The following is a 22,866-nucleotide window of genomic DNA, read 5'->3' as shown; positions in this document are numbered from 1 at the left end:
GGTAATGAAATCCATGCAGGGAAAAACAGTGTTACTGACCATGTCTAGGAGGCTAACTCTAGGTGCTCAAGGCATCCAGGGTATCTCAGATAACGAAGCAAGTTTGTTTACTTGGACTGTTATCTTGAATTTAGGCTCCCAGCTAACTTACACGAATGTTTTGTTGCATGCATGTGCTACAGGCATTTGAAAAAGGTCCCATTATGTGCCTGTTTCTTTCAGTGCCTAAGTACCAATGGAAGTCTGATTCCAAAATAGTACATCTGTACTTGTCCAATTCTTTCATTGTGGGCAAAATGCTCCATTTACTGAGCCTCATCAAATTACACAGAATCACAGAATCACAGGTTGGAAGGGACCGAATTCCTCTGCTTTTAAACAAATGCAATATATTAACTAAGTATTTAAATGTAATTATAGTCATAAAACAACATATAAGATTTTTATTCAAATGAACATGCTAATATTTAGTAAAAAGCATCTCTGTAGTCAATATGTCTGTCCTCCTGTAGGTAAGCTTTTCATGGTTTGGCCCTCAATATCAGTTTCATTAGGATTAATGTAAATTCTCATGACTTTCAAAGGCAGTTACGTGTTAAAAAGCCTTATTCAGGCACTGCACAGACACTTCATATTCACGTTTAGCCATTTTCAATTTCAGTGTTATACAGAGATATATATTACTACATTACATATATGTTACCGTTATATCCATCTTGATTGAGATCTCCAAGGTGCGTGATTGCACTGCCAAATCTACCAAACACTTCAGTGCCTGTCAGAATTTGCGCATCTTGGAAGAGGAAAGCACTTTCTTGCAGGTATAGATAAACTTGCCCAACTTCTTTAGGCTTGCTCTCAAATTCTCGTTCCATAAAGAGAGGGGCACCAACTAAGATATCATCTAAACTGCAACAGTCAAACAAAAACCAGTGTCACTGAGAGACTGAGTGTAACCAAGACAGTTCATGCATTTGTTAAACAGGAAGCTGATAATTATCATAGAGACATTGCCTAACTGAGATAAGAAGGTACTTCTGGAGTTCTTCTAGTCCAAACACTTGGTGAAAACATGGTCAACTAGGGAAGGCTGCCCAGGGCTATGCCCACTCCAGTTTTCAATATGTCCATGGATGGAGACTCCACAACCTCTCTGGGCAACTGCTTCCAGTGTTTGATCACCCTCTCAGCAAAAACGTTCTTCCTAGGTTTAAATGGAATTTCTTGCACTTCAATTTATGCCCACAATACACACTGAAAAGCTATACTTTGCAGTTCATGATCCAGAAGTCAGGAGTTAACTCAGAGGGGTTCTGTGTTACTAGAACAAATTCTGTAGATCTATCCTGCTAATTGTGCTAGTGAGAGACAAATTTTAGTAAAAAATTTTACATCAGTTAAGTGAACAACAGAATAAAAATTGCCACGTTCTAGCAGATTTTTAAGTAATATACATGAAACATGGGTAGAGCATCAATTAATAGAGAATGCCTCATCACGAATTCAAATGGAAGCTGGGAGACAAAGCCAAAGCTTTATTTCTCAAAACACTTCTGTTGAATATTAGGTACATGACTAGTTTCAGTGCTCGCATAATTTGATGCATTAAGTATTAAAGAGAAAGGACATCATGCAATTACAAAAATATAAGGCTTATTTTGCTGCTCCAAGAAGAATCAATAAAAGAAGACAGACTAATCAAAGGATATTTTGCATGTCGTTGTTATAAATGGGGGTGTTTCGAAACATGTTACCAACATTTATTTAGCGGGAAAAAAGACCCTTTACTGGACAGTAAAGAATAAAATCAAGCAAGATTGATAGACACATAACAAGCAGAAATATTCTTAATAGACTATTCTGAAATATTATAGTATCAGATTAATTTCTGAAGGTTGCTCAAACATGTATAAACTAATAGGACAATTCCCATTATATTCAGTGGACATTAGTTGTCCATATTAAGGAACTCTGTTACTGCAAATAACTAGTACTATCTGATCTCAGAATTTTTAATTTGGAGAACATATTCTCTTGCTCTAACATGAAACTTTGTTCAAACTTTGTAAAGCTTGTAGAAAGCTTTCTACCCTCGATGTTTTCACGAAGACTTTATCCATTACTAAATTAATTAGTAAAATTTTACTACTTTTTTTTTTCCCAATCCCGTCAGAAAAAACCCTTATGATTTAGGAGTAGTCCAGCTAGTACTTTACCATAGAAATTTACTATGGTTCTAAGATATATACAATTTAGTACAAAATATCTCATCTAGAAGCCTTTCAATCATATTGTACAACTTACACATTCTATAAATTGTGACAAAGTACTTCTAGAAATGATATTTTTCTATTAAGTTTTATAATATGTTTCCATAAAGGAAACTGTAATTCAAAATGTCAGGCCACATTGGTGCAGTTGTTCTGTTCTTTATATGTCAGATTTTACCCCATGGCATGAATAACTAAAAAAGGAAGGAAGCAGATGCTGACTTGACATCAAATGTGGGATTTTCCTTCCACACTAAACATCAGAAATCCTTCTCTACTAATGGAAGATGTTCGTGGTGGGGACAGAATGTCAGCTGAAACAGTTGCCATGAAACAACAGCAATAACAAAACAAGATCATAAATGCTCTTTTTACAAGTATTTTATGTATGCCATGTACTAAAAGCGTTACACAATAGCATTATCATCAATTTTGTTTTCTTACATCACAGTCCAGATTTTCCCAGTTAGGCTGGGACCTCATGGTGTTATGTGCTGCATAAACCAAGACGGAAAAGATGAGCTTGGCTCCAATTAATATTTTACAAATGAAGGATTGCAAGACTAAGGGAAGATGTTTTTCAGAGGTGGTAAAGAACCAAAAGATTCAGAGCCAGGATGCTCCCAGTACATCAATGTAGATAAGTAGATACCTAGATACCTTTAAAACTCTGGTCCACAGAGCAATATTGAGGGTGCCTAAAATGGTGAAAAGAGAGAGACAGACGATCTGTCATCCACAGCGGCCTAAACTTGTCTAAGCAGACGCCTAACCCACAATACAAGATTCATCAGGTGACACAGAAAGCAAGTAGACAGGAGCTGGAGTCTGTTCTGCAGGGATCACAGCACCTCAGCTGGAAGTGCACAGTGCTGGGTTATTTTTCTAGGAAAATTTCTACTTTATTACAATAAATGACAATGATCGTATAAAATGCATGAGTCCATAGTCAAGGGAGCAGGGACCAGAAGCCAGTAGCTAAGATGGCTCATCTTCTGATGTGCCAAGGGAAAGGTGGGAGGAAACCAATCACCTAAATTACACTGACTGGTATCTCTAAACTGGTTACGGGCAGCAGAGCTACCTGGAACACCTGCAGCACTTGGTTTGCCTTCCCTTGAAGTCTTGGCACGTCCCACCCATGCCAAAGCCTTCCTTTCCTCACCCTCTTGATTTTCCCCCCTTCTCTGTCAGTGCTGAGCTCTGTAGGTCAAGGCAGCTCTCTACAGCAAGTCCTCTGCAAGGAATTCTCCCTCAGGCAGTTCTAGGCTTTTGGTGTTTTGTTTTGTTTTTTTTTCACTGTCACAGCAGTGTGCTATAGCCAGAGAGGAAGGATTCTTTCTTCAGCTACCCTGCTCTCTCTGATTCTCATTTACTTATTCCTGGTTTCTCTCCAAGTGAGTAATAAGCAAGCAATTGCTGCTTACCATGCTTTAGAGTTAATTTTACCTTCCAGCTCCTACAGTTTAAGTAGACATCAAGCAGTCCAGGGGAGTCACTTGTTGGGTTATTAGTACCTGTGTGATTAGAATTATGCATTTTTAATGGTGAAAGAGGATATTTCAATTGGCTTTTAGATTGTAGGAGTTTATATTTATGAAATTGGAGTTCTGAGCCAAATTCAGGTTGATGTGATCCCTTTTAGAAGGCCATAAGAGCAAACCAAAAGCAAAAGCCACTGGACAGTAATTTGAAACCATAAAGTGCAGTTCAGTTTGCAGTGGTGTTTTGAACTGGTTCATTACAGTTATTTCATTACTGCACTAAGATGTTGCAGTTAACATAATTTTTTTTTTTTTTGCTCCAGCCCAGAAAGGTAACCAGCCAGTACTGCTTCCCTTCCGATAAAAAAAATCTTTAAAAAGCGCAAGCTGACCACCTGCTAAGACTGTATGCAGTTTCTTTGTATCCTGCCGAGCAATAAAAAGCAGGAATAGGGGAAATGTCAAGAGATCAAAGTATAACTATGGGAAGCTTTGATATAGGCCAAATAAAAGACCAGTAAACAGTTTATTCCACTATTTTTATTGGACTGGTTCAGTCTAAATTGAAAGTGGGAGAGCTGGGTTTGTTTAGCCTTGAGAAAAGGAGGCTTAGAGGGGATCTCATCACCATGTACCAGTACTTAAGGGGTAGCTACAAAGAAGATGGAGACTCCCTTTTTACACCGAGTCACATGGAGAGGACAAGGGGGAATGGACACAAGTTGCTGTTGGGGAGATTCTGATTGGACACCAGAGGGAAATTTTTCACAGTGAGAACAGTCACCATTGGAATAATCTCCCCAGGGAAGTGGTTGACTCGGCCACATTGGACACCTTCAAGAGTCATCTGGACAGGGTGCTGGGCCATCTTGTCTAGACTGTGCTCTTCATAGAGTTGTTGGACTAGATGATTCCTGAGGTCCCTTCCAACCTGGGATTCTGGGATTCTATGATTCTTTTTTCCTCTTTACTAGGAACATAGTCTCTAAGTTGATGGCAAAGCTTGATTTAAGTTTCATTGTGGATTCCTCTTTATTAGCAGTGGGCAACTAAATGGTAGTTCAGACAATATTCTCTATTTCCCTGTTCTGCCTACAATCCTGATGTGGTGCAGATAAAACTGCAAGAGTCACCCTGGAGCACCTGCAGAACTGCTGGAGCAGAAGGTTGACCACCTTTGTCCTTACCTGCACAAAATTCCAAGTGAATTTGAAGTGGTCATTTCCCTTTTCATTTTTCTCCCCCCTCTCTGTTTTATTCTCCCTTTCAGATAAATATTTCTACCAACTATATGTGCAAACCAGCAAAGACAGACTACATATCTAATCAGACATGTTTATCAAGTAGAGTTTTTTGTGGTTTTTTTTTTTTCTGTAGGATGTTTGGATCTCAGAGACAGACATTAGGTTTCTTTTAAGATATAGACTGGGAGACCACACAGGCTTCAATGGTAGTTTGATTATATTATTGACATAAACTGTGGTCTTAGAGGTACACAGAAAATATGAGACCTGCCAAGTAACCCTATGTTCACAGGAAATAACCTGCACAGGAAATAGTTAGGTTCAGTGAGAAGTTAAATAGCCAGTTCCCCGAAAGTCTAATGAGTTTCTATTGTAACCTAGATCAATGTTTCTCCACCCTTTCACATTAGTAATGCATTATGGTAGCACTAAATTAATCCTGATGCTGTATATCATACAAATAGGAATTTTCAAAAGGTATGGTACTATAACAAAATTTGACCTCAGAAATTTGCAAAGATTTGAGTTCTGTGAAGCCACCACAGAAACTGTTGTAGCTTCTTTTTTTTGTTTTGTTTTTGTTATTGTTTTGGAACTGCAATAACATTTTATAACCTTGTTACTTTTCTCTTTTCTTGTATCTCTTACTCTTTAAAGGGTCACTGGTCACTGATGGGAAGCAATGATTTAGCCCAGAAAAATTATTCAACGCACTATCTTTAAGCACTTAATAATAAATGATCACAAGAAAAGAATATGAAGTAGACACATCAGAGAAATTTTGCAATAGGCAAGAGTATGCCACAGCTGTAAATATAATCCTGGCTTACCTTTGTACAGACTTCCAAGGCTTAGAGCTTCAGGGATCTTTATCTCCTTGCTAGAAAGCTAGTATCAATATTCACTTACTAAAGTCCCGATCTTCTAAAACGTTTAATCACATTTTACATGAGTTCAAAGTTAGCAAGCATTTTGTTCAACAGGGTCTGAAATTTCTGAGTGCCTTAGGCATGATCCTGGGAGCTAATCAGCATTCTCCCCCAGAGAAGCACAATGCCTGTCATAACAACTATGGGCCATAAACACTTTTTAGTCCTCTGGAGGATGAAAATGGAGGGCCAACCCGCAGGTGCTGGAATGAGGAGCTGATATTCAAAGCCTTTTAAAATCAAGAAGTGAAGCTATGGATGGTCTGCATAGGAGAAGATTTTGAGAAAGGGAGAATGAACTTTTGACTTTCACCTATCTTTTCCCAACAGTAGCTAGCACTGTTTGTTCACTGTTCTTCTTCCTGGATCGGTTCCCTAAGACTTCGGACATTCCCGCTCTGCCACACTGCTCTGAATAAATATTCAGGAAGATAAACTCACCCAAACTAGGCCTGCAAATACTCAGGCCACTGTGACTGCACAAAGATAAGCCTATGTGAACAATTAAAATTAGAAAAGCAGAGAAGTGAAGAGAAGCATTTTGATGTATGAAGCACCTGAAAACCTGTGTTTATTAATAAATATCAGGCATTGCTTCTATGAATGTTCAGTGGAGCTGAATATATTTGGTAACCTACCCATCATTGTTAACATCAGATACTGCAACAGTGTACCCAAAATAAGACGCCATCTGGAAATAAAAAACAACAGATAGGCTTTCATATCAGATAACAATTTTTAAATTTTTTTACTAATAATCCTCTTTGTTTCTATGTTCATTAGTTCTAAAAAATATTTTATATATTCTTGAAACTATGTTAATGAAACTATACCCTCTAGAGATAACATTTCATCACGCAGTTGCTTGACATTACCTGTTCACCAGTGAAGTTCTGGATAAAGGTCAAGTCTGAAGAATTAATAATTGAGACCTGGTAAGAGAAAAATATGGAAAGTTTCAAGCACTTATGGAGATGCTACAGTGTAACACCACTGCAAACCAGCTTGACACACTGAAGGATGGTCTAAGTGGCCAAGAAAAAACAACAATTCTTTCATTTCACCAGAGTTTTCCTGTTTGATCTTCAACAAGTCACGAAGATTTAATGAGTCTCAGGTCCCCCATGAAAAAAATGGGGAAAAGAAAATTTTCCTCCCTTACTGGACACTGTGAACAGCAGCAAATCACAGACTACCAGCTAGTCAGTGACTACATTAGTATGCATGAAAACATGAACTTAAAACATAAAGAAATATATATATGTACATGCATATATATATATACACACACACATACACACCTTTCCTCTGAAAAATGGTATGAATAAGTCCCAGAGACACAAGGAGTTTTGGGTCCACAAAACTAGAGAACGTGTCTGCAGCTGGGATCTCTGTTTCCCAATCAGGTTAGTTCTGAAACTTTTCTTTTCCTATGAGGTAACAGATGTATCCACACATGTATATTGTTTTCTCCCTTCACTTCTAACTGCATATCATGCCTCTTTGCATCCGGTATTCAGCGTATATACTTAGAGCACTGAAAATAAAAACTGGATAGGAATAATCTGAATTTGGACTTTGCTCCACTGTGGACACAGCATTGCACATGAAATATGCTAACCTATGGATAGCTTAGGTCTGATAACACTCAGTGCTTGAATCATACTCAAAGCATGCTTGTAATTGGCTACTGAAGAACTTCATATTAAGTGCTTAATATTCAAAGCCTAAACCAGTAAGGCATTTCAACCCAGCCAGGTAAGCCTGAGGGTGAAAGTCAGTGGCAGTTTTCTCTGATTAGAAAGTTTAGGATCAAAGAGACAGAAAATATAATGCAGACTTTAATCTTCCAAATGGTCTAACTGCCTTCTCACTATAAAAAGGATAAAATGTGGGTCCAGTACGTACATAGCCAAAGTTCTGTGCTCCCCTCGGGACTCCAGCAACCAACTCTGAAAAGATAAATGATCAACAATGAACTGGTTGTGCTGAGTGGTGCATACAATATGCATCCCATGCCACTTAAATTCTTCCTCGACACATAACCTTTACAATTTTGGTTTCTTATCTGTATCAGAAATGCCTGAAAATCACTTCAAAACATTAATTAATAAGATTTTAGCATTCATTCATTGCATCTAGCTGCATGAAATACTACATCTTAACTGTTGAATACACTCATCCAGAGATCTCTTTCTGCCTAGAATTACTTAGCATAGCGCAATATAATAAAGCTCTTAGAACAATTCAGCTTGTTACCTGACAGCTGTGGATTGAGGAAACCAGAATTAGTTGTGGCATCACACACTAGAGTACAGAAGCTAAACACAACTGTCCTTACAAATACCCCTTCTCTTTCTGGCTGCACAACAGTTCGTCTCATCTGTTATTTGGCTTGATGCCATGAAAGTGTTCAACAAGTTCTGCACAAGCTATCTAAAAGTATTACAAGGAAATTTTTGTGAGTAGCATTGGGGGAATCCACTGAACAAGAACATGACACATTGGACCTAGCTATGATGTAATTCTGCTCAATGGTGAAATCTTAAACAATGAGTGGAAAAAATGGAAGAAAAAAGAAGAGAGCAAAGCCACAGCCTCCAGTCTTACTGTCTAAACCACCCCTCATTAGGATATCCACATCAGAAGACAGCAGCAGGAACTTCAGATACCAGAGCACCTCAGACACTTGCTTGTATTAACCTAGCATTCCTCTGTTCCTCTCTGGGTTAATATACTTCCCTTGGCTGAATGTGTGTGGTCAAGAGGAGATGAAAGTAGTAATGAATGACTGAAAAGGACACAGGACAATTCCCAGGTCAGCCAACAATGCAATTCTTTGTGCCAGTCATTCATGTAACTTACCGATTCAAGAACCATCCATTCTAAAAATGTGAGCATGCATTTTAAAAAAATGCATATAAATATTTATATATATATATAAGTGGCTGCAGCCTTCCATTACCAGTGACACATCTTTTTTTCCACATTATAGCATTCAGCTCAACTATGTTTTTTTAACCCATAGTGCCACAGGAATCTCTATAGGGATTAAGCAGCAGCAGTTCTGGGGAGCTGGGTTCCTTTCCAAAAATGTACTATGTCTCTGTTGGCTTTGTGAGTCTGGACCATGGAGTTGTTCACCCCTTCAAGAAAGCTACCCCTTAAGCAATACTTTCTGACAGACTGTCAGCCTTACACAAGAAACAGCTCTTAAGGTATGAAACACCAGGGATAACAGATATTTTCAGCTAACTATATGTTTTGAAATCCTGTACAATTTCAGAACACCTGAAAAGACCTAAATCATGGACAAATTTCTATTTTTTAACTGATTATTTGTAACATACCCTACTAAACAGACAGCTGTGACAGGAGCTTTTCTTCTACACTGGATTCAACTTGCAGAGACACAGACAAACTAGTGTTCAATTTCTAACACACCCACAAAACTTACAACTTTAAAAATCAGGCAACATTCAGCTTGTTTTTAGTTCTCCTGCCACAGCACTTTGTGCTATGAGTTCAGCACATCGATTAAGTGAGGTTTAAGTCTCATTGGTATTTAGTTAAAGCCTCAGTGGTGTTCCAGGAACTATTGCTGCTTAAACCTAGCCCCTGCAGGATAGATTGCTCTGACTTTGTCCTTAGAGAATTACAGAATTATGTTACTGGAGGTGCCACCTTCCAGGGCAGTCAGTGATTGAGCTGAATTCTAAGCTCTGTAATGACATTCTGCACATTTTAAAAAACATTCATTCTGTAATTTTGGTCAAAACCTGCTCCTCAGTGCACGTTGCTCTACTTTATCAATTTGTGAATGTAGAGTCCTAGAAGGTGGTATTTTACAGATCACAAAAAACTTCAGGTGAAGGTTTCACAGTGATGACGTTTTTAAGCAATGCTATTAAGTCTGTGAGATTTCTGGTTCTTTGTGGATGACAGATGCTGTCGAAATGCAAATTATTCTAAATATGTGCTGTATCAAACTTACTTGATCCAAGAACCTTTACAAAGTCTCAGGTATGATTCTACATTCAGACAATTATATTCACGTGCATTCAGCTTTCCTAATTCAAGGGACTAACTGAACACCTCATCTTCCTGTAGGATGATTTCTCTCCCTCCAAGCCCAGGTTTTAACAAAAGGAATTTAATTCTTCTGTCTCCTGCTATTAAATATAAGGCTCAGGGTAGCAGCAAGAGATCAGGGAACTTGTTCTTACTGCATTATGCCTGTGCAGAAAAATATGTTTGAAAAAGGTCAGCCAATGAACTGCCCCAGGCACCTCATCCTTAAGACTCAGGAACTGGAACTAGGGAAGCTTTTATAGAGCCAAGAGCTGCTTTCACCAAGAAGAGCTAGCATGCTGGTGTAGACACATATCTTTGTCCAGGAGCTGCTGAATGTTATCTCCTAGCCTGAGCTGTGATGTAGATGTGGCAATCAGGAGCGTGCTTTCAGCATACACAGACATTTCCAAGCCACCTTGCATCTGGCCAGCCAGATGCTGAGGTCCAGCAGCCTCTGTACAGGTGAGTAACTTGAGTATGGACTAAAAGACTGTACAGGACTGCGCTATTGGCTCCACTTGCTACTACTGGTCACCAAACTGGCTAAATTAAGTGGCTCCACCTGCCATGCTGTCACAGCTCTAACTGCTGAACAGATGCATGGACATGGCAACGGATTCAGACTTTTGGGTTACTTAAATCTGCTCTGTTATGCTACACCTTCTAAGGAAATATTTGCCTCTGAGAATACTGGGTACAGATAGCTTAAGTCTCACCAGTGTTTCAAATATATAAAAGGTATGTTCCTGCATAGAGACCTGAAATGAGGAATTTAATAGATACACGGCCATGTGGTTTCCATTCAAGTATACAGCTTCTTACCTTGTTCAGAATCCCCAGTAAATTCCCCAGCAGCCACTGAGTATCCTGTTTAAAGACAAATTACAAGCAAAACACTTGATAAACCATTTCTTTCAAAAAATATACAAGGACAATCAGATTTCTGTTCACCTGACCATCAGAATGCAAATTTTCTAATATTGCTATACTAAAACTATGTGGAAAAAAGGAAAGTTGTTTATCATATTATTATGACTAAATGAATTGTAGGTCTGAATGTGTAATAAATCTATCCATTTTCTCAAAAAATGAGCTTCTAAATAATTAATACTTAGTAACTTATCTGAAAAAACAGCAGGTACTATGGGGGTTTGCCCTAACAGTTTTTGACACAATTTAGGTCTTCGTTACTGTACTGTAATGTGAGTATCCTGTTTTAGCTCTACATGGAAGGCAGATTTCCAAAGATGCAGTTAAGTACCTCCTGGAGCTTTAGTAAATCTGTGAGATAATTGCTATTGACAGAGTAAAGACTTTCGGACTGTATCAGGGACTATAATTTCAAATCTATGGGCAGAGATGAAAGGATGCATCTTTGCCTTCAAATTCCACTGCATCTTTTCTACAATTTTGTGAGGAAAAATGTCTTACGTGCAGACACATGAATATCACACAAATTCTTAGATATCAGTAGTAATAAAAGGTTCATAAAGAGCCCTTTTTCTATTTATTGTGTAGTATCTTCAAACTGACTTTTGTTATTGCTTACTTCAATTGTATCTTTTAAATATCAGTGAGAATAAATTGGGTATTTGTGCAGTACTGCACAAAATACTGCAGAACTGAATTTTCTTTTATCTATTAAAATTGAAATAGTCTTCAATTACTTTAAAATCAATTCGTCATCTCAGAACAAATTCATCATCTCAGAAAAAATATATAAACAGGAAAATTTCGTATTTCTGCTTAATTATTTATGATCAAATAATAATAACCCTAACGAATCATTTAAGATCTCAACCCTGAAACCCTGTTGCTGTGCATAATTTTAAGGATGTTCATAATCCCACTGAAATAACTAGCAAACTACTGATTTGCTGTTGTGCTTAAGACAAAACATGTTCAAATCCTCTCACAATTGGGACATTAGTAATTTAGGGCTTGTTTTCACATTTATATAAGCCCCATGCTCTTAGAACATATTACTAACTGACACAGAGCTTAGCTTACCCATGTAATTGTCATCATATGAGGGTGGTGCTACTCCTGTTTGCTTCTCTCGTGCCAGTTTCCTCAGAATATTCTTGAAGGAATAATTTGCAATGATATCCGCAATACTTGCAGTGATTACCTGACCTGGATTCAAACAACTTCATAAATGAAAGGGACATAAAGGAGAGACAGTTTCTACAAAATAGCCCTAGTGGAATATCAGAACAGAACTGACAGGATAATATAGCACAGATGCAAAAAGTAGACATCTTCTCTCAATCTTTCTCCATTATTACCCTGAAAGTCTCAAGAGTACTCATAAATCAATACAACAAGGCATTGAGACTCTACTGAACCATCACAAAAACATCTCCAGACCCCTTTCAAGGTGATGATTCAAACTAAAGTCAAGCATTTTCAGGCTCAGCTACCTTCTGATGCTGTACTGTAGAAATATAGTAGACCAAGAGAAGCAATTTCTCAATGGAGAATTCAAAGCTATGAATTCCCTACCATCATAATGAACTAGATCCTCCTCCTTTAATGGAAATGCAAAAGCACACATCAATGAGGCTGACAACAGGCAAGTTGGCAGGCAGAGTCTGGGAATCAGCTATATCATACATGTCAAAACAGGTTAAAATAAAAATACCCTTTTAACCCTTTACCAAACCCACTTCAAGTTTTATCTACACGAGAAATTACATCTTGGAAACTACAGTGATGCCACAAATGCACTAAAAATACATGCAGAGAGCAATAAAATCTTGTGTTCAGAAACAAATAGTGACAAAAACTTTGAAAACAGTACATTTGCTGTACAAATATTAGCTATTTTTAAAATTGTGGTACTTCTAGGGAAAAGGTCAGCTTATTAACTAAATAACAAATGTGCCAGAATGCCACCATAAAAATAGTTATTTCTATTTGTTTCACTTCCTATACAACCTACATCCTGAATTTTGCCTGACTTATTTTTATGCTCAGTTGCTTGTTAAGCAATTCTTCTGATTTATATTTGTTGAAAATAAGACCAGAGACTGCTTATCTTAAACTGAGAAAACAACGGAAATCTAGAACATTTTCCAGAATACTTCTGCTTCACTTCCTAGATCACGTTAACCAGCCAGATGAACATACCTTGCCAATAAAAACTACCAGGCCCGCCCACTATCAGGTCTCCGTTCTACAAAAAGCAGAATTGAATAAAATTACACAACAAAAGAACACAACAAAATTAAGCATGCAACAGAAAAACAACTTAAATGACCAAAAGAATATCAGAATCATGATAAAGGAGAATAGCCCTGTTCAAGGAAAGGATGTAGGTGCGTGTGGAGGTGCATGGATATGCAGGAAAATCCACAGTTAAATAAAGTTAAGATCACCCTATGCATCTTCACTTGAATGAAAGACAATTTTTTTAGCACTAACATAGCATTCTAAAAATTGCTGATTATTTGTAACAAAACAAAGTCAGCATGAAAGAGGGACTCCACATTTAGTGAAGCAACAGTAATGCTTTACAGAGAAATATACTTTTGTCTACCTTGCAATGAGGTTTTTTCACCTCAGCTATTAATAATGTGAATAACAATGTAGCTGCAGAACACTGAAAACAATGTCAGTGATTAAAGTCACGTGAGGTCCTGGTGCTGTAATAATGGTGCAAGTAACAACAATAGTTGCAAAGTTTATTCTTTGGCCCACAATATTGTTTCTGGACCCTCTTGGCATATAAGAACAACTAGCTATTTCCCTTAAGCACTTTCATTTTCACCTCCACAAGAGAACAGTCTACTCAATGACTAGTCTGCTTTCAAAAGCATCTTTATACAAGCTATTTTAACTTTTAAAAACTATCTGGTCCCTGCCCATTGATTCCTGAAAGTCAGGTCTCTGGAAAGCATTGTAAGTGGGACACACTGAGATAGAAACATGTACAATTTTTCATCTAATTATCAATTAAGATAGACTGAGCAGAGTCAGATTGGAGAGTTGCAAAGAGATAAACAGGTGCTGGTTGCAGTATTTCTTTTATTAATGAAACCAGAAAGTTTGAAGCTTGCAAATGAGTGGAGACCTTGCAACAACTTAATGAAACTTCCCATGTGCAACAGCACAGGGATAAACTCTTCATCACTGAGACAGTGCTTAATATACCAGAATTACATTCGGTCAAAGTATTTCAGAAGCAGAATCTCACCTTGTAAAAATCTAAGCTGAAACCTGCTTGACAAAAGCCTTGTCCTTCAGGATCTGCATTGCCTGCAATTACGGAGGTAGAAGCATTTTATTGATTTCACAGTGCATGTGGAAGACAGCTTACACACTCCTGGAGCTGCAAATGCAAAACTACCAAAATATGTGAAAAGATCAAGACCTTCTACAGGACCATGAACGTGCAGCCTCCTTGTGAAGATTTTGAAAAATAGGACCAGTTACTTGGGACTTTCTCCTCTCACTGCCAAGGAAGGACCCTTGCAACAACCACAAGGGATTCAGTTTGAATTTGGCTGGCAATACAAAAGTAAACAACAAGAAATCCTAGAATGGTCACCACAGTCTGCTCTGCCATAAGCACAAAAATAAGTGCTTACTAAGGCATTCTCAGAAATGTTGATATAGTGGGTGGGTCAGCATGGCTCAATGTTCCGACAACATCCTGGTTATCTGTGCTACAGCAAGGGAAAAGGACACATGTCCTTCACAAGGGCCAGCTCTTTAACTGATACACAGTTGCTCAATGAGGACAGGCGTGTAATATAACTTTGGACGCACATCTGTACATGCAAAAACATCCTCCCTGCTTCTGTCCATTTTTATTTCTAGACCCCAAATCCTTATATAATTATACAAAGTGTGTTGGCATACATTTTAGGGCTTTCCTATGAATGCTGGACGTCTGCAGGACTGGGAGACTGAGAGCAGGAATGGCCACTTGAACTCTCTCTTCAAATGGCATAAGCCTTTGGCAAAGCCCCAGTGAGACATCAGAAGCACATGAAGCAGATCTTAAGGTCACTGTTTCTTACACATCCAGCTTCTTTCTGTACCTGTCCATCCAGGGACAAGAACTGGGCTTTAAAAGACAGATGTAGCACAACTCAGTTTAGAGCTATACTACAATGTGAGAAAAGGAAAGCCACAGAGTAACGGTGAATGTATCACATTGCTATAGGTGTACAGATTTTCTGGTGGCCATGGAAAGTGTTATTGTGCTACATTATCACACATCTGTCAGACGTCAGGAAAATCCAACTACATGATATGATACTGTCTCTAGATCTTCACAGGAAAGAGACCTTTTAATTATGCAAAGTAAATGTCTATTTTTCTGTAAAATGCCTGTTACTTTCTTGGCAAAATAATCCATGAGAAACTCAAAGGTAGGAGGACAGTTTGCAGTAGAGGAACAGCTAAAAAGCGTGTTTTGAAATTATCCCGTGTGCACGTGGCAAGAATGCTAGCTGCAATAGCAGGGTCTCTGTACAAGGGGTATTGTGACAAGGAACTACATTCAGACTTCCCTTGATATTGGCTAGCACATGCAAATTGAAACAGCTATCCACCTCAGCTAAACAACAACATCACAGCTTTGCTGTGAGGGTTTCCCTTGGAAGGGATAGGTGAGCCCATCATGTTTGCTGTCTTACACACATTAACATTAGAAAAGTAACTGAAAGAACAATTGTCTGATCTGTGAGTGCAGAGACTGCCATAGACCCAGCCCAGTTCAAAGCTCAGTAAAGTCACTGGATACTTCATATTGATTTTAGTAATTTGGAGCACTGAGGTAATGAGGATATTAATAAACATAAACACTTAGGCACAGGATGCTGAACAGGATGAACAAGTGATATAATCTAGCATGTGGCATTTTCTGCAGACTTCTAGGTAACTGAACTTGGCTCCAAATACACAAGTAGTTTTTCCCTAGAAGAAGTAAGAAGTAGGAGAAGAAGTAAGGCCCAGAGATGACTACCACATCCTCACAATAGCACAGAGAAGAGTGTGGAGCAGCAATGCTAATGTGCATGGCTTTCTTCCATGCTTGAAGTCCTTCACAGAGGAGCTATTATGGATGACATTGGCATAAATGGTGGCACAGGCTTGTGTGTTTCTGTGCAGGGTCTGGTCTTCAGATGGTGATCCTATGATGAGAGATTTATACTCAGCAGAGACATGAATAATTGGTTTAAAGTGCTGTCTGGTTCTTACATAGATCTGTTTTAAAGCCATTTTAAAGCCATATAAATTGAACAAATTATATCTCATCATCGTAAGTCCATAAGCTTAATTTACTTAATTTCTGCTCTTTCAATTATACCATAAAGCATCCAATTGCTGGCATATAATTTAATGTCAATTTTTCTTTAAACCCTCATCCAATGCAATAATGTCATACAGTAATCTTCATTCAACAAAGACTGTGTGAAGACTGAAAGCATTAAAACGTTGAGTGCAGTATCAATTCCTCCAACACAGGATTGTTTCTATTAATACTTACTGTTGCGACAAGGTGAATACTCAGCATAGGCACTGAAGTTCTGAATTGCTACATAGCAGGTGCCAACTGGGTCCTTCTCAGGGCTATCTTTAAGGGTTCTCCAATGATATAAGGGAGCACAAGCCTATCAAAAGAGAAATGATGTCACACATACTTTTCATATACTCACGCATCTAGGAGATCTAGTTTTTAGTAAACAGTGTACAAGGATTCTCTCTGGTATTTTATCACGCATACAGCAATGACCATAACATACTGACAGAAGAAAATGCAGGACAACTGCTTCTTATAATTTCTTTATAACCTGAAAAACAGAGTCTGATCTTTTACCTACAGCCCTTAGCAGGTGAAATCTGTCAGGGACTACTCTAATCCTGCTTCCCAAGTAATATGTTTGCTCTATTACTGCTAATTGCACAGGTCTTGATCCCACTGTTGAAGTTGTAGATCACATATATGCGGCTGCAGACATTCTTACTTCCATCCTGATATGTCTAAAGATAATGGCCATTGCAGCAGAACTGCTATGATTCTACTTAGCAGAAGATTTGTCAGCGTGTTGTGTCGTATTATCTATCACAATCATCAGACTGTCTGCCTTCTTACAAACCCCTGGTTCAAATCTTTGGAGAGATGACACAGATGTAATGCACTCCACACTCTCTGAGTGATCAGGTTTTTCCTAAAAAAGTTTTGGCTAGTGAACTGATATTTAATCTTCTGTGTTAACGGTAGTGGTGTTACAAACATAACAACATAAGGATCTGCTATCGACCTCCTAACCATGATGATGAAGCCGACAAAGCAATATTTGGGGCACTAAAGCAAGCTTCTGGCCAACAGAACCTGGTCTTGATGGGTGACTTCAACTACCCAACACATGCTGGAAGAACAATACGGCAGCTCGCAGGTCATCCACCCAGTCCCTAGAATGCAGAGAGGAATGCTTCCTCATACAAATGTTAGATGTGCCAACCAGGAAGGAGGCACTGCTGGACTTGCTATTCACAAACCAAGAAAACCTGCTGTGTAGTATCTCAGTCAGTGATAGCCTTGGCTGCCATGATCACAGTATTGTGGAGTTTGGGATCCTGCTGAGCATGCTGAAGGTCAGCTCTAAGATAAGGGTTCTGGATTTTAGAAGAGCAAGCTTCAGTTCACTCAGGGCTCAGTTGGGAGGGATTCCATGGGAAGCTTCCATGGAAGACAAAGGAGGGAGGGAGTGCTGGGAGTTCTTCAAGAACTCTCTACTGGACGCACAAAACCAGTTTATCCCCTATACAGGAAAGGGAAGTAAGCGGAGCAAGAAGCCCCCATGGCTCAACCATGACCTCCTGGGTCTACTCAAATCCAAAAGGGAAGCATACCCGAGATGGAGAAGTGGAGGATTATCCATCGAGAGCTACAAGGGCATTGCCAGTGTGCAGAGATGCAGTTAGAAAAGCAAAAGCCCAGCTCAAATTAAAACTGGCCGTAGATGTCAAAAATAACAAGAAAGGTTTCTTCAGGTATGTCAAGCACAAGCAGAAAAAGAAGGAAAACACAGGTCCACTGTTAAACAGAATAGGAGAGTCAATCACCAGTGATGCTGAAAAGGCAGAGGTCCTCAACACTTTCTTCACCTCTGCCTTTTCCAACACTGTCGGGTCCCAGGCTTTGGGAACAAAATTGCCAGGTGACCCAAACAGCGACCCACCATCAGTGAAGGAAGAGTTAGTACATGAATTACTACAGGAGCCTGATCCCTACAAATCAATGGGCCCTGACGCCATCCACCTGAGGGTATTGAGAGAGCTGGCTGGCATCGTTGCAGGGCCACTCTCCATAATCTTCGAGAAGTCGTGGAGAACGGGATGCCCCAGAGGACTGGAGGAAGGCTCGAGGGAGGATCAGGGTAACTATAGGCCCATCAGCCTTACTTCAAACCTGGGAAAGTTATGGAACAAATCCTCCCAGGGGCCACCACAAGTCAAATGCAGCACGTGATTGGGAAAAGCCAACATGGCTTCACTAAAGGCAGATCGTGTTTGACAAATCTGGTGGCCTTCTACGACAAAGTGACTTGCCTGGTTGACATGGGGCAGGCGGTGGACATTGTCTACCTGGACTTCTCCCAGGCCTTTGATATGGTCCCCCACAGCCTCCTCCTGGAGAAATTAATGCGTTATGGCCTAGACAAGTGGTCTGTGCAGTGGCTGGGGAACTGGCTGACAGGCCACACCCAAAGGGTGGTGATAAATAGCCCTTTTTCAAAGAGGCAACCTGTCACAAGTGGAGTCTCCCAGGGATCAATATTGGGCCCAATGTTATTCAGTATCTTTATAAGTGATCTGGATAACAGGATCAAGTTTGCTGATGACACCAAGTTGAGTGGGGAAGCAGACACTCCAGAAGGGAGAGCTGCTCTGCAGGAAGATCTGGATAGGCTGGAAGAGTGGGCCAACAAGAACCTTATGAAGTTCAACAAGGACAAGTGTAAGGTCATGCACCTGGAAAAACATAATCCAGGAGTGCAGCACAGGCTGGGATCCACCTGGCTGGAGAGCAGCTCTGTGGGAAGGGACCTGGGGGCCCTGGTGGACAGGAAGCTCAACATGAGCGAACAGTGTGCTGCTGCGGCCAAGAAGGCCAACAGGATGCTGGGTTGCATCAAAAAGGGCATCACCAGCATAGAGAAAGAAGTCATCATCCCACTCTACTCAGTGCTTGTCAGGCCACACCTGGAGTACTGTGTACAGTTCTGGTCCCCTTTATATGAAAAGGATGTGGGCAGTCTGGAAGGGGTCCAGAGAAGGGCCACCAAGATGATCAAAGGACAGGGAAGCCTGCCGTATGAGGATAGGCTCTGAGAACTGGGTTTGTACAGCCTTGAGAAAAGGAGGCTCAGAGGGGATCTCATCAACATGTACCAGTACTTAAGGGGTAGCTACAAAGAAGATGGAGACTCCCTTTTTACACCAAGTCACATGGAGAGGGCAAGGGGGAATGGACACAAGTTGCTCTTGGGGAGATTCCGATTGGACACAAGAGGAACATTTTTCACAGTGAGAACAGTCACCATTGGAATAATCTCCCCAGGGAAGTGGTTGACTCGGCCACATTGGACACCTTCAAGAGTCGTCTGGACAGGGTGCTGGGCCATCTTGTCTAGACTGTGCTCTTCGTAGAGAGGTTGGACTAGATGATTCCTGAGGTCCCTTCCAACCTGTGATTCTGTGATTCTGTGAAAAGGTATACTAGTTGTGTAGAAAGAAACATTATGTTTTTTGAAAGTACTTGAGATAACTGGAAAAATAAAGATAAGCTGTCACGTATGCCTGCTGTCAGGGGTTCCTGTGCCCTAAAACTTTTCAGTTGGCTGGGGCTGGGGTGGAGGAAGACACTACCTCTCCCTACCTCTGTAAGATACAAACAAATCCTTCATTCATGTCCTATGTTGTCTTACTTTTCCAATCAGAAACCTGTCTACCTCTGCCAAGGCATTGTTACTATTCACATTACTGTATAAGCCTTTGTTCTGCAATCAGTTCCAGTTGGATGAACCACTGTGTTAATCAGAGCTTATCATAAAATTCAAAGCTTCTGGAAAAATGGTTTAATGAGCAGGGACTCTTAACATGCCCCGGCCTAGAAGACCTTACAGATTAAAACAGAGGGCAAAACCAGAGCGCAGCAAAGAGGGGTACGTGTCCTGTGAGGGTGATTTTAGGTACCTTTGACACTGAGCAAAACTGATTGAAATGAGAACTCCATATAATCATAAACCTTGCCCTAATGCAGTTTACTAAAACCTTTGTAGTTTAAAAAAGAGTTTCTGACAGCTTGATGACATTTTCTTTTTCTCTCCTTTCGGTCTACAAAGCTTAAAAGACAAAGTTTTCTGGCTTCACTGTTCAAATTTTTGCCTGAAAAGTGTTGACTATATCTCTGATTCAGAAAGCCTAAGAAGAGAAACAAAACAAAGCTTGGTCAGAAGCAAAATAAGGTTTGGGCAGTACAGACACAGCACATCAGTTGGTGATGAGGTTTTCTGCTCACTTGATTAAGCAAATGATGGTACAGAACTATGTTATTTCAGTTTGTGTACGGTTGTTTAGTAGAATACAGAAAATGAAAAATCTTCAGCTATTTTTAGCATTTTTTAGAATTTTTACATTTACTTACCTCTGTAACAGAATAGGGTGACGTTTTATTCATTACCTGTTTAATGTCAAAATCCTTCCCTAGGTTAAGGTATATTATCCATATAAAGGAAAGCATTTCCTTTAGATATTTCTTCCCTTTTAACTAATTTTTAAGTAATAATTGGAAGTTTTAAGCAAATCCCAAGAGACAAATGATTGCTTTGCATTTGTAAAAACTAATAAAATTAATGACCAAACGAATTATCACAATTATTTCAGCGACATGTCACTGTAAACCTTAGTGCATAAATTGTAAATATAAAATGTCTGCGTATAAGCAGCACCACCACTACTTTACTGAGCCGTAAAAGTACTTGTTCCCTGTTGGGGTCCTGTCAATACAGATAAAATGTTCCGTGAAACTGGAAAACAGACATTGCGCTTTCACAGCAATCTTGACTTGGAGCTTTTTTATCATGACTTCTTTGCAGCTGTTTTACCATGACTATGACACAGCAGACCAAAACAATGTAAATGTGACAAAAGAGGTCAGTGCTTTCTCTTACTAACTGATCTTCAGCATAGGATCTTGGCTTCCATTGCATTCTGCATTTAACGTTCCAAATAAAGCTTCATAATACAAAATATTTTATAGCATGTTACATATTTATGTAACTGCATATTTATAGCAATTACAGAGACATGGTGGGATAGCTCACATGACTGGAATGCTGTGATGGACAGCTACATACTTTTTAGGAAAGATAGGCCAGCAAGGTGAGGTAAGGGAGTTGCTCTTTATGTGAGAGAGCAACTGGAATGTATCGAGCTGTGCCTAGGGGTGGAGTAAGAACTAGTTGAGACCTTATGGGTAAAAAATAATGGCAGGCAAATATGGGTGACTGTTGTGGGTGTTTCCTGCAGGCCGCGTGACAGGAAGAGGAAGTCAATGAGGCCTTCTACAGACAGCTGGCAGTAGCCTCACAATCGCAGGCACTCGTTCTCATGGGAGACTTCAACCACCCTGATATTATTTGCTGGAAAAGCAACACGGCAAGGTGTGCACAATTCAGGAGGTTTCTGCAGAGCATCGAGGATAACTTTTTGACACAGGTCATGGAGGAGTATAATGGTTTTAGCTGGAATAATTTTCTTCACTGTAGCTGGTACAGTGCTGTGTTTTGGACTTAGGATGAAAATAATGTTGATAACACACTGATGTTTTAGTTGTTGCTAGGTAGTGCTTATAGTAGTCAAGGACTTTTCCAGCTTCCCATGCTCTGCCAGGTACACAAGAAGCCTGGAGGGGAGGGGGCACAGCCAGAACAACTGACCCAAACTGCCCAAAGGGATATTGCATATCATATGATGTCATGCCCAGTATATTAACTGGAGGAAGTTGGCTGGGGGAAGCAGCAACCGCGGCTCAGGGACCAGCAGCATTGGTCAACGGGTGGGTGAGCAGTTGCATCACTTCTGGGTTTTTTTTTTTCTTTTTCTTCTGGGTTTCATTTCTCTCTCTCATTATTTTCCTTTTTATTATATTATCATTATTATTATTATTATCATAATCATTATTACCATCATCGCCATAATTACTATTACTATTTTATTTTAATTATTAAACAGTTCTTATCTCAAACCATGAGTTTTCTTGCTTTTGGCCTTCCGATTCTCTCCCCCATCCCATAGGGGTGGGGGGAGTGAGCAAGCAGCTGTGTGGTGCTTAGTTGCTGACTGGGGCTAAACCATGACAAAGAGTCAACAAGGCGAGATGTACTGCTATACTAACAAAAAGAGATGGTCTAGTTGAGGATGTGAGGGTAAGAGGTAGCCTTGGCTGCAGTGACCATGAGATGGTGGAGTTCAGGATCCTGCATGGTAAAAGCAGGTCAACAAGTAGGAATATAACCCTGGGTGTCAGGAGAGCTAACTTTGGCCTCTTCAAAGACCTGCTTGGAGGAATCCCATGGATTAGGGCTCTAAAAGGTAGGGGGGTCTAAAAGAGAGCTCATGAATATTGAAGTACCACTGCCTCCAAGCTCAAGATCGGTGCATCCCCAGGAGGAAGAAGTCAAGCAAAGAAGCCAAGAGACCTGCATGGATGAGCAAAAAGCTTCTAGAAAAACTCAAATGGAAGAAGGAGGTTTACACTATGTGGAAAAAGGGACTGGCCACTTGGGAGGAATAGAGGAATATTGTCAGGGTATACAGAGATGCAACAGGGAAGGCCAAGGCC

At 39.8% G+C, this 22,866-nt stretch overlaps 1 protein-coding gene across 3 annotated transcripts in view; it reads right to left on the bottom strand.

The window, feature by feature from the left end:
* ITGA8 (integrin subunit alpha 8) overlaps nucleotides 1-22,866 on the bottom strand; it is a 125,706-nt gene that overhangs the window by 88,993 nt on the left and 13,847 nt on the right. For all 3 annotated transcript variants that reach the window (XM_075082740.1, XM_075082739.1, XM_075082738.1), the window contains exons 4-12: nucleotides 16,504-16,627; nucleotides 14,200-14,261; nucleotides 13,134-13,179; nucleotides 12,012-12,137; nucleotides 10,824-10,868; nucleotides 7,836-7,879; nucleotides 6,803-6,859; nucleotides 6,566-6,618; nucleotides 704-909 (exon numbers count right to left, since the gene is read on the bottom strand). In XM_075082740.1, the coding sequence (XP_074938841.1) occupies nucleotides 704-909; nucleotides 6,566-6,618; nucleotides 6,803-6,859; nucleotides 7,836-7,879; nucleotides 10,824-10,868; nucleotides 12,012-12,137; nucleotides 13,134-13,179; nucleotides 14,200-14,261; nucleotides 16,504-16,627 (763 nt within the window). The remainder of the gene's footprint in view (nucleotides 1-703; nucleotides 910-6,565; nucleotides 6,619-6,802; nucleotides 6,860-7,835; nucleotides 7,880-10,823; nucleotides 10,869-12,011; nucleotides 12,138-13,133; nucleotides 13,180-14,199; nucleotides 14,262-16,503; nucleotides 16,628-22,866) is intronic.

The sequence above is a fragment of the Phalacrocorax aristotelis genome, chromosome 2 (assembly GCF_949628215.1).
Source record: "Phalacrocorax aristotelis chromosome 2, bGulAri2.1, whole genome shotgun sequence".
NCBI lineage: Eukaryota > Metazoa > Chordata > Aves > Suliformes > Phalacrocoracidae > Phalacrocorax > Phalacrocorax aristotelis.
This window is presented reverse-complemented; position numbering and strand designations above follow the sequence as displayed.